The sequence below is a fragment of the Schizosaccharomyces japonicus genome (assembly GCF_000149845.2).
Source record: "Schizosaccharomyces japonicus yFS275 unplaced genomic scaffold supercont5.2, whole genome shotgun sequence".
Lineage (NCBI taxonomy): Eukaryota > Fungi > Ascomycota > Schizosaccharomycetes > Schizosaccharomycetales > Schizosaccharomycetaceae > Schizosaccharomyces > Schizosaccharomyces japonicus.
In genome coordinates, this window is record NW_011627861.1 from 3393423 (window position 1) to 3407061 (window position 13639).

The window sequence follows — 13639 nt, forward strand, 5'->3', positions numbered from 1 at the left end:
GACCCTTTTATTTTCTTGAAATTGTTTCTGAGGTTTCATGCCTTTACGAGCTAATATTAAGTTTTGTTATTCAGCAGACTACTATAATTGCTTTAAACAAGTTGCTAAACTGAATCACTACTGTTTCTCGGATAATATGATATCTTGTTATCAATAATTAGTATGTTTCCAGTGGTGCATTATCCGTAGTTCCCTCATATTAAAAGTTTGCGATTCTCAACTGTAGCAGAACATTACTAGTAAACAGGATCATTTTGTTCACAAATATCAAACCCATAGGGTATCTTCAGAGTATATTGATTAGCTTTTGTTATCAAATGACTAATGTAAAGGAACGTAATCATTTAAGCTTGCTAGCTGTAAACCCAATCATTGTTAGATATTGTCAAGGTCCTCCTACCCTAAAGCTATTCTTTTCAGTCTTGAGGCTTTTGTGCATTTGCTTTATACTCATTGAATTAAGCTTTGAGATATAACAGCTCCAAAGACGATGTCATTAGTAAGACGCTAAATTCTTCCCAAACAATGATTCAAACTATTTGTTCGAGAGGCTGTTAGTGAACTAAAGCATCGCAATTATATGGTAAATTTATTAAAAAATCCCACTCCCAAAGCGCGTTATACGACAGGAAACTAGTGCAGGATTGTATTAAAAGGAAGGAAAGTATATATATACAAAACGGAATCCATTAAAGGAGTGTCATTATGTTCACGATTCATTAGCCTTGTCCATTAACACGCTGAAATTTCTCAATCAGTTTCCGTTCTCCAGGGTAACCACACTTCAAAGTCAGCGTGTCATAGAAGTACTCCAGGTCCGTTTTTATGGAAGGCCAATTGTCTGCTGATTCAGCCGCATCAGCCAATTCCAACTGTAATCTGTTTTCAAACATATTAATAACCTCAGGCACAACAATCATTTCGTCGAGTTTTGAATATGTATGAAGGACGTTGTACACTTTCACTAGGCCTTTTGTCAGGCTTTTTATATAATTGTTCGGTTCAGTAGATGTCCAATTGATGTTACCCAATTCCCTGCAACAGGAATTTGCTTTCTCGCGCATAAGAGCAACAAATTTGTTTTGTACTTGTTGTAGATGGAAGCTAAAATCTCGGTTGAGCTTCTCAACCTCCAGTCCAGGGTTAATACCCCCAGTTGTTTCAAGAAACTGTACCATTATCTTTAAAGAACTTTGTAAAAATCTGATCATCTGAGCAGCTAAGGCAATATGTTTTCCAAGTACTCTTGGAAGACCGGCGGACCTCACTGCACCCGCGCCCATGATCAATTGATACACACGCGAATTAACCACCCGATAGAGCTCTAACACAGAGGCATAACAATCGGAAGAGAAACGAGGAACTTGAGAGGCAAATCTAGCATAGTCGACTAAGACATGTAATAACTTTGATGATGTAGCTACACAGCTAAACGTGTCTGATCCCAAACGGCAACCATAGGATCGAGGTTCATCCTTGCTGTCTCCCTCACAACCGCTAGTTTTTGCATCGTTAAACGGATTATCAATCTCAGATAACTCTGGCACAGGCTTGTTTGATGTTAATGCATTAAGACAATCAGCCATGTGTTGGTCGTTTTTGCTAACAACAACCAGTTCCCAACGTTCAACTTCCAAAGACTTTGCGATACGTTCTATGGCAATACGCTGGAAATTATTATACCAGCGTTGAACAATCTTAAGCGTCATCGCCATAAAATCATTAGATACGATACCGCACAGTTTTTCTAGTTCCGACAAAAATATAGAATGTAGACGATACATCCCAAGAATTTCATCTAACGAGTAAGTTAGGAAAACTTGCTCTCTCACCGATAACAAAGTAACCATTCGTTGGAGCACAACACCAGCACTCACAAGCGTGAAATCATTTAAACTCATGAAAGCGCTCGAGTTTTCGGCATCGTGCCGAGTTAGGAAATTTACCAAGAACTTAACTTGGAAGTTTAAGCGTTTCAAAGCCAGCAAGGTAAACGCACAGACACGTCTCAATAAGCTGAAGTAGTCCCGAGTAGACAGTGCGCGCAAAGCCGATGCCAAAGCGGCACCAGAAGGCTCGACAACTTCTCCTTTTGAGTCCCTTGGTGTCACTGGGGTCATGGGCATGCTAACGCTTTCGTTTAAGGAAGAAGATGATGAAACACTTCGTTTTGCCTGAGGAAATTGATTCTTCACCATACTCTTAACTTCCTGAAAAACATTTGATTTGTAGATAGCAACTGCAGCTTGTAACCCACCAGTTTGAATTAAGCAAGTCAAGTACTCCTCCACGGTACTTGCAAATTCTGGGGAAAATTGAGAAGCTTCCTCCAAGACAGTAGGTATTTGTCGACTCGTTTGGTTGTAAGAAGCGAGTAATTGGTCCACCAGTACAATTTTTTCATTCGCGAAAGAGAACGTACAAAGATCGAGAACCAAATGCTCACTGAATGCATGCACAAGCCCCTGAAACAGTATATGCTTTACGTTTTGGATTTTCTGCAAGTAACCACGGACAACTGTCAAACGTGTAAAATCCATTCCTTGTGCTTGTTTGCTTCTCAGCATTTTCTCGAAGTCTGAAATTGAACCCAAAGCAGCTCGATAAGCCTTGTTCTCCACATTACTGGAAGCTGACCGACAAAGCTCAACTAAACGTTGCACGTCGTCGGCACAAGATACCAAACATCGCAGATTTTTTTCCTTACGTTCAAAAGTCGAGATACGGGATTGGCATTCAGATAACCGAATATCACGATCGGCCAAACGTGCTTTAAGCTTACCAGCTTGCTCAGAACAGTCTTTGCTTCGAACTCGAAGATCATTTAGACTGTCGATAATACGGGGGAAACTATCACTGGCATCCTCAATCTCTTGCAAAAGATGCAACTCAACCGTATCCAAATACCAGGATAATTTCTCCTGAATCATAGAATTGTTCATTAAGAACTTCCGAGGAGGCCTGTTGCTTCCGTCATTTGAAACGTCCTCCGGCGGCACAACTTGAGCATGTTCACTAACCTGATCAAACGTCCGTGGATGATCAAGCGAGAAATCTGGTTGAAAGAAGACCGTTGGGATTTTATCTATAGGAAACTTCTCTTCCAAGTCCACATTCCCCATAAGAGCAACATCAGCCCCTTCTCCACTGTGTGGAACGTCAAGGGTGGATGATGAGAACGAGTATTCACTTGGCAAGCGATTTTGATGATGTATTTGAGAAAGGAGAGAGGGTGTGTATCCTTTTCGTATCGTCGAAGCATCGTCTTCTACAGTCAAGACGCTATCGCTCTCAGAACTCGTAAACCGTTTGCGGCTCTGTTGAGCCAAGTAATGGTGGAATTGGGCCTTCTTGTGTCTCTCATAGCGAGCATATGGATGTGCAATTTCGTCCAAATACGGCTGAAACTCTGCTTCATCAATAATCGGAATTGGTGTCAAGACGACAGGCTCAATCTCATATCGGGCGGGCACATGAGTTGTAGCATGTGGATTAATTGGATCCGTCAAAATAGACCGAAACTGGAATGGCAAAAGCACTGTGTCTAATGCAGCCGAGGTGTCATTCTTGGGAGGAATCCGAATAGAGGGAATGGAAGATGTCGACGATTTTCGGAGACTGCGAGCATCCATGGAAGACGCATACAAGGTCACTGGCAAAGACGGCAGGGCATCCTTCTCGGTGACATCGGTGAACACCGGATAAATCGGTAAATGGAGGCACTAAACTGAAGATAATTCGGGGACTTAGTTTAATTTGATTGAGCACTGTTCGGCAAACTAAGCCTTAAGTGATCCAATCAGTGAACAGTCCGATGCCATATTACCGAAAAGTCACCGATATATGGCCGTCGGAGCATTCTTGAGAACACCGAAAGTCTCCCTATCGGACGGTCAGTTTCGGCAACCGCTCACCGTAGCAACGACTCTACAAAAGCTCCAGGATTACAGCCCGGCCCTTCTAACTAAGTCCAATGAAACCTCTGGTGGGTCCTGGTTTGGGTATGGAAAATGAATCCAATAGTTTGCTTCTAACAGATATTCTAGCCTGGTTCTGTACCGGCATTTCTGCTATTGGAATCCTTTTTCTTCTGGTTTTGTCCTATCTGTTCGCCAACGGGGCAGAAACATTAATTCATGACTTGGAAGGATCAGATTTGACTGGTAAACAAGTTGCCAAGACCTGTTTGGGTGCTGTTGGTATTTATGTGGTATGAGACGCGAAATGGACACGCGAACATGAAACAGTATGGGGTCTGTCAGTTGATGAATGAGGAGTGTCCCACGGGTCCATCTGTTGATCGTGTTTTCGTATGTTGAATGACTTTTGCTAACGCATTAATGGCATAGATCACCTTTTTGTTTTGTGGCTCTCAAGTTTTGTCTCACAGAAATCAAAGACCCATCCACATCTAGTATACAATATTCGCACATCTACTACCTCATCGGCTCTCTCTCTCTCTCTCTCTCTCTTCTATGAACATCTTTTCAACATAATGCACAGTGTACATTCACATCGTACTGCTCAGTTTCCATTATCCGCGCCCGTCTTGTTCGTAGTTTAATCTGATTCTTTTGAGAGAATAAACGGTATGAATACATAAATTTTACAAGAGAGAAAATTAACGAGGCCTGCCCCCCCTTAAATATTCTAATAGTTAGTCAAACAACGCCGATATCCATTAAACTTGTATTTATTCTAAGGGAAAGGAGGTTTTTGTTTCAATAGAGAAGAGGTCTATGAGAGTGAGAGTACTTAACAAACGGAATGGCAAGACGGGGTTCATAGGTTTAATGATCGCTCAAGGAAGGTCGAACAGGGAACTTACATTCACGACCAACATCAATACCACGTCTCATCCAGCCGTCCGTGCGTCCAATGTCAAATTTACGCCAGACGGCATCAAGGGCATTCGTAAAGTTTCGCACAAAGCGTTCACTGTTGTGAGCTGGGGTGGGGGTGATACGAAGACGCTCGGTGCCGACGGCGACGGTAGGGAAGTTAATGCCTTGAACGTAAATGTTATGACGATGCAGAAGTTCATCACTAGCAAGCTTAACGAGTGATGCATCACCAACCATAGCGGGAACGATGTGAGTGTCATTTGACAGCACGGGAATACCAATCTCGGCCAACGACTGCTTAACACGACGTACTGCGGACCGCTGTTGTTCGCGCTCCACGTTTGAAGTCTTAAGATGTTCGACTGCCATTAAAGCACCCAACATAACGTGGGGGGGAAGAGTCGTAGTGAAAATAAATCCAGGAGCCATGGAACGGATGTAGTCAACCAAAAGAGCGGAGCCAGCTATATAACCGCCGACTACGCCGTAAGACTTGGCCAATGTACCCGTAATAATGTCAACACGCTCCATCAAGCCAGGAGTTTCCTCTGCAAGACCACCGCCTCGGGCACCATACATACCAACGGCATGCACTTCGTCAAGGAAAGTCAGTGCTCCGTACTTATCAGCCAAGTCACAGATTTCTGCAATAGGTGCAGTGCTTCCGGACATGCTGTAGATTGACTCGAATGCAATAATCTTTGGACGATTACGGGGCAGACTCGCAAGCTTTGCTTCAAGATCACACATGTCGTTGTGTTTGAAAATCATTTTTTCACAACGGGAGTTGCGAATGCCTTGAATCATAGAGGCGTGATTCATTTCATCACTAAGGAAAATACAGTTGGGCAGTTTTTGCCCCAAGGTGGAAAGTGTAGCATCGTTGGCGACAAAACAACTCGAAAACACAAGTCCTGCCTCTTTATGATGCAAATCAGCAACTGAGTTCTCCAACCAAACGGCATGCTGATTATGGCCAGCAATGTTGCGGGTTCCACCAGCACCACCACCGTATTTGTCCAAACATTTCCGCATAGCAGCCTTCACCTTCTCGTTATTGCCCATGGACAGATAGTCATTGCTGCACCAAATTTCAACAAGATTCTCCGGGTTTTCCAAGTGCGCCATAGGGTCAATTTTAGAGAGACGATTAATGTTGTTAAAGTAACGATAAGAGTTATCCTTCTTCTTGCGTTCAAGGGTGTCCTCGTAGAAACCTTCATAATCAAAGGCATCTTCGTTGCTATTAGCAGGCAAACGAGACGAATTTTGTTTGAGCGAAAAGGTCGTCCCGCTAGAGGAGTTTTTCAGCTTTTGAGCATCTTGTGTGGAATTAGAATCCTCGGCATTTTCCAAAACACCGGTATGTAAGTTAATGCAGGAATTGAGTGGACGCTCTGTAGCACCACGAGCACCATATGTACTTAAATTACGAGTTTGGGCTTGCAACGGCGCCCTCAACATGGGACAGCGCGAGCCTGCACGCAAAAGACCCTCACCGGCCAATCGTTTTAGAGCGGCCGGTTCAGTAGAACGGACGAATGGACAACGCTTAACAGCAATTCGAAGTGCGGCTTCCATTTGAAAAAAAAAGAAAGAGAGAGTCTGCGTAATTTGTGTTCTGAAAGGTTACCGACAGAAGCGAGAAACAAACGTCGAAAGAAGTACGAAAACAAATGACTTTTTAGAAGACAAAGTAACCAAATACAAATGAACAAAAGTCCTGTCACAACAAAGTTATTACAGGAATGTACGGATCTACGAGAAGGTTAGTAAACTCGTACATACATATAAGAAAAATCGCCCAAACGGTGTTTTTTTATAGCAATGCTTGTCGCACCATGTCAATTCAAAGGAGAAGCGCAAAACCCAGAAATTGTCAACTTATATGAGCCAATTCCACAAAACGACTTACCAAAAATTTACAACCGAAATTTCCTGTTTTTCCCAGTCCGATAACTAATACAAGAAACCTTTCTAATACTACAAAATACCAGTCCAACACTAAGCAGCAAATGTCCTTCGTGGCGGTGGTTGAGTTGCGACATGTCAACTTCCGTGTTTTAATACTAGTCGCGTGATCACGTGAAACTCTAAACAACTGTATTTGCCGTCCAACGAGAGGGTGCAGCAAAGATGGAAGTTGGACATGTGATAAGCATCAGGTGCTAACGACGCAAGTATCGTTCGAAATTGTGTATTTTCCAAGGTCGGTATTTGTCGGCAGTGCGACGTGAGAACAACTATGGCGAATTGATGAGTGAAAGCTTGCCGATTTTCCCAATGGGGGGCATGTGGGGAAACAAAGGCGGCAGTTTGATGGAAATGAAAGGAAGTAATTGTGACAGGGTTTGAATCAAGTTGAAGCCGTTTAGCACGATTTTCTGTTAAAAATAAAGTTTACCGAATCACTCAACGGGGTATTAAGGACACACGCCCGTTCCTTTCACTCGTAGCTTTATTTCGCTTTATTATACAATAGACTAGATACTATAAAAAGATGAATAGAAAAGGATAATGCTGATGGTCGATCGTTTCAAAAAATATGCATGAGCGGGATCCTTGTCAAAACTTTAGGGATAAATATAATGGTGAAGAAATAACAGAACCAACCTTGGAATACGAACCTCAGATAAAACCTTGCACTCTTCACTTGTAGATTGCTAATCAGCGAGTCATTATCATCAACATTATCGTAACGAGTAGTTTTCAGCAGAACGCTGCTTTCTTTTAAGTGCCCAAAAGGATCTTGTAGCTGCACTTGAAAATATGTGTATGTGCGGCAGAGAATGAACACATCCGCCCTATAAAATATTGGATGCGAGGCTATAGGTGCAAGACTCTGGTGGTTTGGAATGCGGCAATGAAGGCCGAGATTCCTCCAATTCGCAAAATCCAGGCGATACTAGAATCTCCAACCTCACGATGACTGCCTTCGGATTGCAGGAAAACGATGGTTGCAATTATAGTGCTCAGTACCTGAGGCGCGGAAACAAAAATATTGTGAACGCCAATCATCTTTCCACCGCTCTCCTGCAATTCAAGACGAGCGAGCTCGGAAGAAAGCAAAGCAAAAGGTGCCCATAATGTACATGCCCACGAAAAACCACAGATTGCAATCATAACTTGGGCCTGCGTCGCCGTCTGCAAAACAAACGTGCTCAACATACAGACGCCAAAAACAACATGTGAAGACAGCCACAGAAGCGGCAAAGACAAACCAGGGATAATCATTTTCGCAGACCATTTATAACGCAAAGTATGCAACGAGCGATGGAATAAGGATGATTCCTCAGAGGAAGAATCGTGCGACAGCTGGTCGCTTTCGCTTTCTCCATGATCCTCTACAAGCAAAGGCAGCGTGGTGTTTGCACAGAGGGATACAATCGCGAACAACAAAAGCGCAAACGAGCCCTGACGGGTCGCAATGTCCCAGTCACCTTCATGTCCAGGAGGTGGATGCTGCAAGTAAAGGTCGCCGACATATGTAGTAATGTAGAACAGGAAGGGAAACCAAGCAAAGTACGCAAAAAACTGGACGTAACAGATATTTTTAATGGATGCCGGCATAAAGCTGATCTCTTGCTTTAGCGAGGTGAAGAAGTGAAATAGTTCCTTGAACACCGATACCTGCGCCTGAGGAGGATTAGTATTAGGTACTTCTTCAACGATGAGACATGTGATCACAACGCTGCTGATAAGGAGAATGGCTGCTAATGCACACAATACTTGCAATTGTGTCGTTCCCAAGAAGAAAAACATCTTTTGTAGAGGCAAGTAACCAAAGAGATAGCCGACAACATTTCCGACACCAATCATTCTTCCTGCCCATGAATTGGCATCTTGTTGCTGTTCAGAGCGGACAACGTCAACAATGAGAGAACGCGAACTGGCCATCACTGCAAAATAGTTAGCAGCAAAGACGACGACACTTCAACATAAGAAAGCAACGTACCTGTATTAACACCAATATCGAGCATATAAATACTGAGCGTGGCCAGGATGTTGACGGCCACTTTTTGTGATGACTCTGGAAACAGTTTCGAGCTAAGCCAAGGAGCCCAGCCCATAAGCATAAGACTAAACATGCCGAGAAAACTAGCACAAATCATAAATGGCCGTCTTCTTCCAAACCGACTTGTACAGCGATCGGAAAGCATGCCTGCCATCGGCTGAACAAATACACCCGTCAACGGACCAGCGATCCAAATAATCGAAGTCCATTCCTTACGCAAGCCAAGTGAAAAGAGATATGGGGTACCTGTACAAGCATTAGCCAGACAATGTCACTGAATACCGGGAACGAACTTACCGTAACCAAACTCGATCGACCAAGCCAACTGTACTCCAAAAAAGCACTATACAGTCCACAGTCAGCAAATCACATTCGCGCATCCACACACATAGAAGGGCCCATGCAGAGATTTCACACTTGCATACCGTTGTCAGTCCAATTAAATATACGACCGAGCGCCATTGTGGAGCAGAGATTGTCCGAGTTGACTCAGCGTAAGGTTCTAGCAGCGCTTCATTTTCAAGCAGCCTTGATTCCGCCATATTAACACCGTGTTCTTCAATAAGCCAAAACTAGATGAGTGACACACTATTCGTTTCGTAAGTAACAAATTAATTGTTACGGTTATGCAATCGCCTAAAAATGTTTCACAAAACAAAAAGCTTTTCTAAAGGAGAAAAAACCGAAAACCAAGCTGTTCTTTTGTTATGAATGTGCTTTTTCTGCCAAAAAGAATTTCGCTGTAATTTCAGGAAGGAGAAAGCCGCAAGCTTTTGAGAAGGAATTGTTCGATACAGAGGACGTTCTACTAACAAAATTGAGTTAGAGATTAGCTGACGAACGTTTAAGACGTTGCTGATGTACTGGAATTTGTGTCCCAGCAGGAACGCCGAGATGCCTTTGGTAAGGCTTATCTGACGTAATACATCGTCAGTCTCAGAAGCCAAACTCTAAATGGCACGTGTGACGCAGCTGGGGATGATGAACGGACCAACTGGCGCTGATGAGGCGATACAGACGCTACAGGGAAACAAAACCCGCTCGCTCTCGCCAAAGGAGCAACTACAAGTCATTAACGCGTTTTATTCAGTTTTATTGTTTAATGATCGACTAAGGAATGTGGGGTTTTGTGTTCGGCTGTAGCATGCTGCATTTAAATTATCTATAACTATTGCGTCACTGATAAGGTCTGTAACGAGTTTTAACGAGCTTTAACAGCGTGTATCAAAATCATCTGTAGCACAAAGCACTGTTTTGTACAGCATTAAGTCTCCGTAAGTATAATTGCGCGAACTATACAAACACACAATGCCACAGTGTGTCTGTATCTGCTTTAACGGAGCACGCTCTACCATTGTGCAGCACGCCTCGTCGCGCTCCGCTGCCAACACCACCTTTCTCGCCAGAGTCGCGAGAAACGGACCTTTCCCTCAACACATTACTTCTTGCCAGACAGCCCTCCTAAAATGGGTGACAATACCTGGGTGCCTCAAGAGCAGATACTGCTTCAGCTTTCTGATGTTATTGGCAAGTCGATATCGGAAAACTCGCAATTGAGAAATGAAGCGTTAAGTGTACGTTGTTATCGATGATAACACTCTCGGCTGGAGAACAGCTTTGAATCGCTACAAGCATGCCTGGGAAAACCCTCTCTAACGACAAACTCTTATTTTAGTTGTTGGAAAATGCAAAAACGCTGCCAGACATAAACAATTACCTTCTTTATATCCTGGTACATGCCAAAGAACTCGGCGTGTCCATTCGTTCGGCCGCTGGTCTGTTACTTAAAAACAATGTCCGTGTTGATAATCTCGACGTAAAAGCTGGCTTAAGCGGACTCGCATACGTAAAATCATCTATTCTGCAAGGTCTGTTTGACGACGAGCAACTTATTCGAGGCATTTCAGGAAATGTTATTACTACAATCATTAGCCGTTGGGGCATCGGCTCATGGTCTGAGGTCCTGCCACAGTTGATGGACATGCTTGTTGGCCCTTCTGCTATCGCTCAAGAGGGTGCTTTCAGCGCCTTGACAAAAATTTGCGAGGATTCTTCTCGCGAACTCGACCGGGATTTCAACGGCACTCGTCCTTTAGACTTCATGATTCCCAGATTCATTGAACTTTGCCGGTCCGAAAATCCTCGCATGCGTACAGACGCACTCTTTTGTCTGAACCAATTCATTCTTATTCAATCACAAAGCTTGTATGCACACATTGATTCTTTTCTGGAAACTTGTTACGGTTTGGCTACGGATCCTTCTCCTAACGTTCGTAAAAACGTTTGTCAAGCATTGGTCTTCCTACTTGATGTCCGTCCTGACAAAATTGCTCCTTCTCTCGGAAGCATCGTCGAGTACATGCTCTACTCAACGCAAGACCAAGACCAGTCTGTGGCTCTCGAGGCTTGCGAGTTTTGGCTGGCCATTGCGGAACAACCTGACTTGTGTCCTTCGTTGGTTCCTTATTTAGACAAAATCGTGCCAATGCTTCTCCGTGGTATGGTGTATTCAGACATGGACATTCTGTTGCTCGGTGATGACGCTGATGATTATAATGTTGAGGACAAGGCAGAAGACATTCGTCCTCAACACGCAAAGGGCAAGACTCGCTTGACTACTGCTGAAGGTCATGTCGGTGGTATGGAGCAAGATGGATTGGAAGATTTGGAAGACGATGATGAAGATGACTTTGAAGACGACGAAGATGATGATGCCTACATGGACTGGAACCTGCGTAAGTGTTCTGCTGCCGCCTTGGATGTGTTGTCGTCTGTGCTGAAACAACAACTGTTCGACATAACTCTGCCATACTTGAAGGAACAGCTTTTGTCCAATGACTGGAAGGTTCAAGAGGCCGGTGTCTTGGCTTTGGGTGCTATTGCTGAAGGCTGCATGGAGGGAATGGTCCAGTTCCTTCCCGAGCTTTATCCTTACTTGATCTCTTTGCTCGACAGCAAGAAGCCTTTGTTGCGTACTATTACATGCTGGACTCTTGGTCGTTACTCTCGTTGGGCTGCTACCCTTCAATCACCCGAAGACCATCAAAAGTATTTCGTTCCTTTGCTTCAAGGTCTGCTTCGTATGATTGCTGATAACAACAAAAAGGTTCAAGAAGCTGGTTGTTCGGCTTTTGCAAACTTGGAAGAGCAAGCTGGTTCCACCCTTATTCCTTATTTGGAGCCTATTTTAACAAATCTTGTACTTGCATTCCAAAAATACCAACGCAAAAATCTTCTCATTCTTTACGATGCTATCCAAACATTGGCAGATGTTGTTGGCCCTGCTCTGAATAACAAACATTACATTGATATCTTAATGCCTCCCTTGATCCAAAAATGGGCTACTATCAGTAACGAGGATCACGATTTGTTCCCCTTGTTGGAGTGCTTTTCCTCAGTGGCAGTTGCTTTGCATGAAGGTTTCGCCCCTTTCGCACCAGAGACTTTTGGTCGTGCATTCAATATCCTTCGTAGCACTTTGTTCATGATTGATGCCGCTAAGACTGATCCTACCGTCGAGGCCCCTGACAAAGACTTTTTGGTTACTACCCTTGATTTAATTAGCGGAGTTATTCAGGCTTTGGGCAACCAAGCTGAGCTACTTGTGTCTCAATGTGACGTTCCGCTTGGTCAGATCATCGGCGTGTGTGCTAAGGACGAAGTTGCTGAGGTTCGTCAATCGGCTTATGCTCTGCTTGGTGACATGGCCATGTTCTGCTTCAACTATGTCCGCCCCTATTGCGATGCCTTGCTTACAGATATGCTTCCTCAAATGCAGCTTCCATTAATACATGTCAGCACTTCCAACAATGCCATCTGGTCCGCAGGCGAGATCGCATTGCAGCTCGGCAAAGACATGCAACCTTGGGTAGAGCCTATCCTTCAAAACTTGGTGTGCATTCTGCAAGCTCCTAAATTACACTCCACTGTTTTGGAAAATGCCGCCATCACCATCGGTCGACTTGGTCTGTTTAATGCGGAGCTTGTTGCTCCTCATTTGAAGCTGTTTTACAATCAATGGTTCGCTATCATGCACGATGTATATGAGAATGAGGAGAAGGACTCTGCTTTCCGCGGTTTCTGCACGATTATCGCCTACAACCCTCAAGCACTCTCCTTCCTTCTTCCACAGTTTGTGAACGCTGCTGCGCTGTACGAAAAGCCCTCAGCCGAGCTTCACGATATGTTTCAAAAGGTATGTTCTTTATTTTCGACTATGCTGTAGACTTCGCAACTAACCTTGTTACAGATTCTTCACGGCTCTTTGAGCATGTATAATGACAAAAGTGCATGGCAAACGACGCCTGAAATCACTGCACAGGTCGAACGCAAGTATAACTTGTAATCGCTGTTTAATGTGCAGAACACTTCAGATTGCAAAAACTGACATAAAACTATCTATTCGCCGGACTCGCGGAACTTTTGTTTGTTTGTACAAGGGTATACTCATTTGTTAATTTACCTGCTTTGAACACTTAGACGTAAAACATAATCATACCAGCAAGCATTTTGGGCTTATTCCAATGGTCGCAAGGCGCGACCAGAAGTCAACAGGGAGGTAACTACAGTCATCCCATCGCAAATAACATTCATAGATATTACCAATTAACTATCACATGTCTGAATGAGGCACCTGATTGCCTTGTAAGGTCACCTTGTTTCCACTAATTCGATTCGCAACCGTCGCTCCTGGAATGGCTGCGTCAATTGTGCGTGTCATGGGCAGTTTGAAAGTTTTAAGATTTATGTCAAAGATGTGCTGTGAGTGAGAATGATAAGA

At 43.8% G+C, this 13639-nt stretch overlaps 5 protein-coding genes across 5 annotated transcripts; 2 read left to right on the top strand and 3 right to left on the bottom strand.

Annotated features, from left to right (window-relative positions):
* Positions 1-114: 114 nt before the first annotated feature.
* Positions 115-3681, bottom strand: SJAG_03963 (GARP complex subunit Vps54). Its single transcript, XM_002175050.2, has one exon. It carries the CDS (start codon positions 3630-3632, stop codon positions 720-722), a length of 2913 nt encoding a protein of 970 aa, XP_002175086.1. The 5' UTR covers positions 3633-3681; the 3' UTR covers positions 115-719.
* Positions 3682-3856: 175 nt separating this feature from the next.
* SJAG_03962 (hypothetical protein) lies at positions 3857-4641 on the top strand. The gene is made up of 3 exons (XM_002175049.2): positions 3857-4001; positions 4047-4210; positions 4350-4641. Exons 1-3 carry the CDS (start codon positions 3974-3976, stop codon positions 4413-4415), a joined length of 258 nt encoding a protein of 85 aa, XP_002175085.2. The 5' UTR covers positions 3857-3973; the 3' UTR covers positions 4416-4641.
* Positions 4586-6852, bottom strand: SJAG_03961 (5-aminolevulinate synthase). The gene is made up of 2 exons (XM_002175048.2): positions 6760-6852; positions 4586-6602 (listed from the first exon to the last, which is right to left on the bottom strand). Exon 2 carries the CDS (start codon positions 6423-6425, stop codon positions 4791-4793), a length of 1635 nt encoding a protein of 544 aa, XP_002175084.1. The 5' UTR covers positions 6426-6602; positions 6760-6852; the 3' UTR covers positions 4586-4790.
* A 330-nt stretch (positions 6853-7182) lies between these two features.
* SJAG_03960 (alpha-glucoside transporter Sut1) lies at positions 7183-9956 on the bottom strand. Its single transcript, XM_002175047.2, has 4 exons — positions 9285-9956; positions 9157-9202; positions 8800-9105; positions 7183-8743 (listed from the first exon to the last, which is right to left on the bottom strand). Exons 1-4 carry the CDS (start codon positions 9399-9401, stop codon positions 7671-7673), a joined length of 1542 nt encoding a protein of 513 aa, XP_002175083.1. The 5' UTR covers positions 9402-9956; the 3' UTR covers positions 7183-7670.
* A 234-nt stretch (positions 9957-10190) lies between these two features.
* On the top strand, positions 10191-13630 carry SJAG_03959 (karyopherin Kap104). The gene is made up of 3 exons (XM_002175046.2): positions 10191-10433; positions 10535-13054; positions 13109-13630. Exons 1-3 carry the CDS (start codon positions 10326-10328, stop codon positions 13202-13204), a joined length of 2724 nt encoding a protein of 907 aa, XP_002175082.1. The 5' UTR covers positions 10191-10325; the 3' UTR covers positions 13205-13630.
* Positions 13631-13639: the final 9 nt, after the last annotated feature.

What these genes read in the sequence shown, in the direction of transcription:
- SJAG_03963 (XM_002175050.2), bottom strand. Translation starts at nt 3,632, where the DNA reads ATGGATGCTCGCAGTCTCCGAAAATCGTCGACATCTTCCATTCCCTCT.
- SJAG_03962 (XM_002175049.2), top strand. Translation starts at nt 3,974, where the DNA reads ATGAAACCTCTGGTGGGTCCTGGTTTGG. An exon ending in TCTGGTGGGTCCTGGTTTGG is followed by an intron (nt 4,002 to 4,046) that starts GTATGGAAAATG and finishes CAGATATTCTAG; the next exon opens with CCTGGTTCTGTACCGGCATT. An exon ending in GTGCTGTTGGTATTTATGTG is followed by an intron (nt 4,211 to 4,349) that starts GTATGAGACGCG and finishes TTAATGGCATAG; the next exon opens with ATCACCTTTTTGTTTTGTGG.
- SJAG_03961 (XM_002175048.2), bottom strand. Translation starts at nt 6,425, where the DNA reads ATGGAAGCCGCACTTCGAATTGCTGTTAAGCGTTGTCCATTCGTCCGT.
- SJAG_03960 (XM_002175047.2), bottom strand. Translation starts at nt 9,401, where the DNA reads ATGGCGGAATCAAGGCTGCTTGAAAATGAAGCGCTGCTAGAACCTTAC. An exon ending in ATTTAATTGGACTGACAACG is followed by an intron (nt 9,203 to 9,284) that starts GTATGCAAGTGT and finishes TGGACTGTATAG; the next exon opens with TGCTTTTTTGGAGTACAGTT. An exon ending in GTCGATCGAGTTTGGTTACG is followed by an intron (nt 9,106 to 9,156) that starts GTAAGTTCGTTC and finishes ATGCTTGTACAG; the next exon opens with GTACCCCATATCTCTTTTCA.
- SJAG_03959 (XM_002175046.2), top strand. Translation starts at nt 10,326, where the DNA reads ATGGGTGACAATACCTGGGTGCCTCAAGAGCAGATACTGCTTCAGCTT. An exon ending in TGAGAAATGAAGCGTTAAGT is followed by an intron (nt 10,434 to 10,534) that starts GTACGTTGTTAT and finishes CTCTTATTTTAG; the next exon opens with TTGTTGGAAAATGCAAAAAC. An exon ending in TTCACGATATGTTTCAAAAG is followed by an intron (nt 13,055 to 13,108) that starts GTATGTTCTTTA and finishes ACCTTGTTACAG; the next exon opens with ATTCTTCACGGCTCTTTGAG.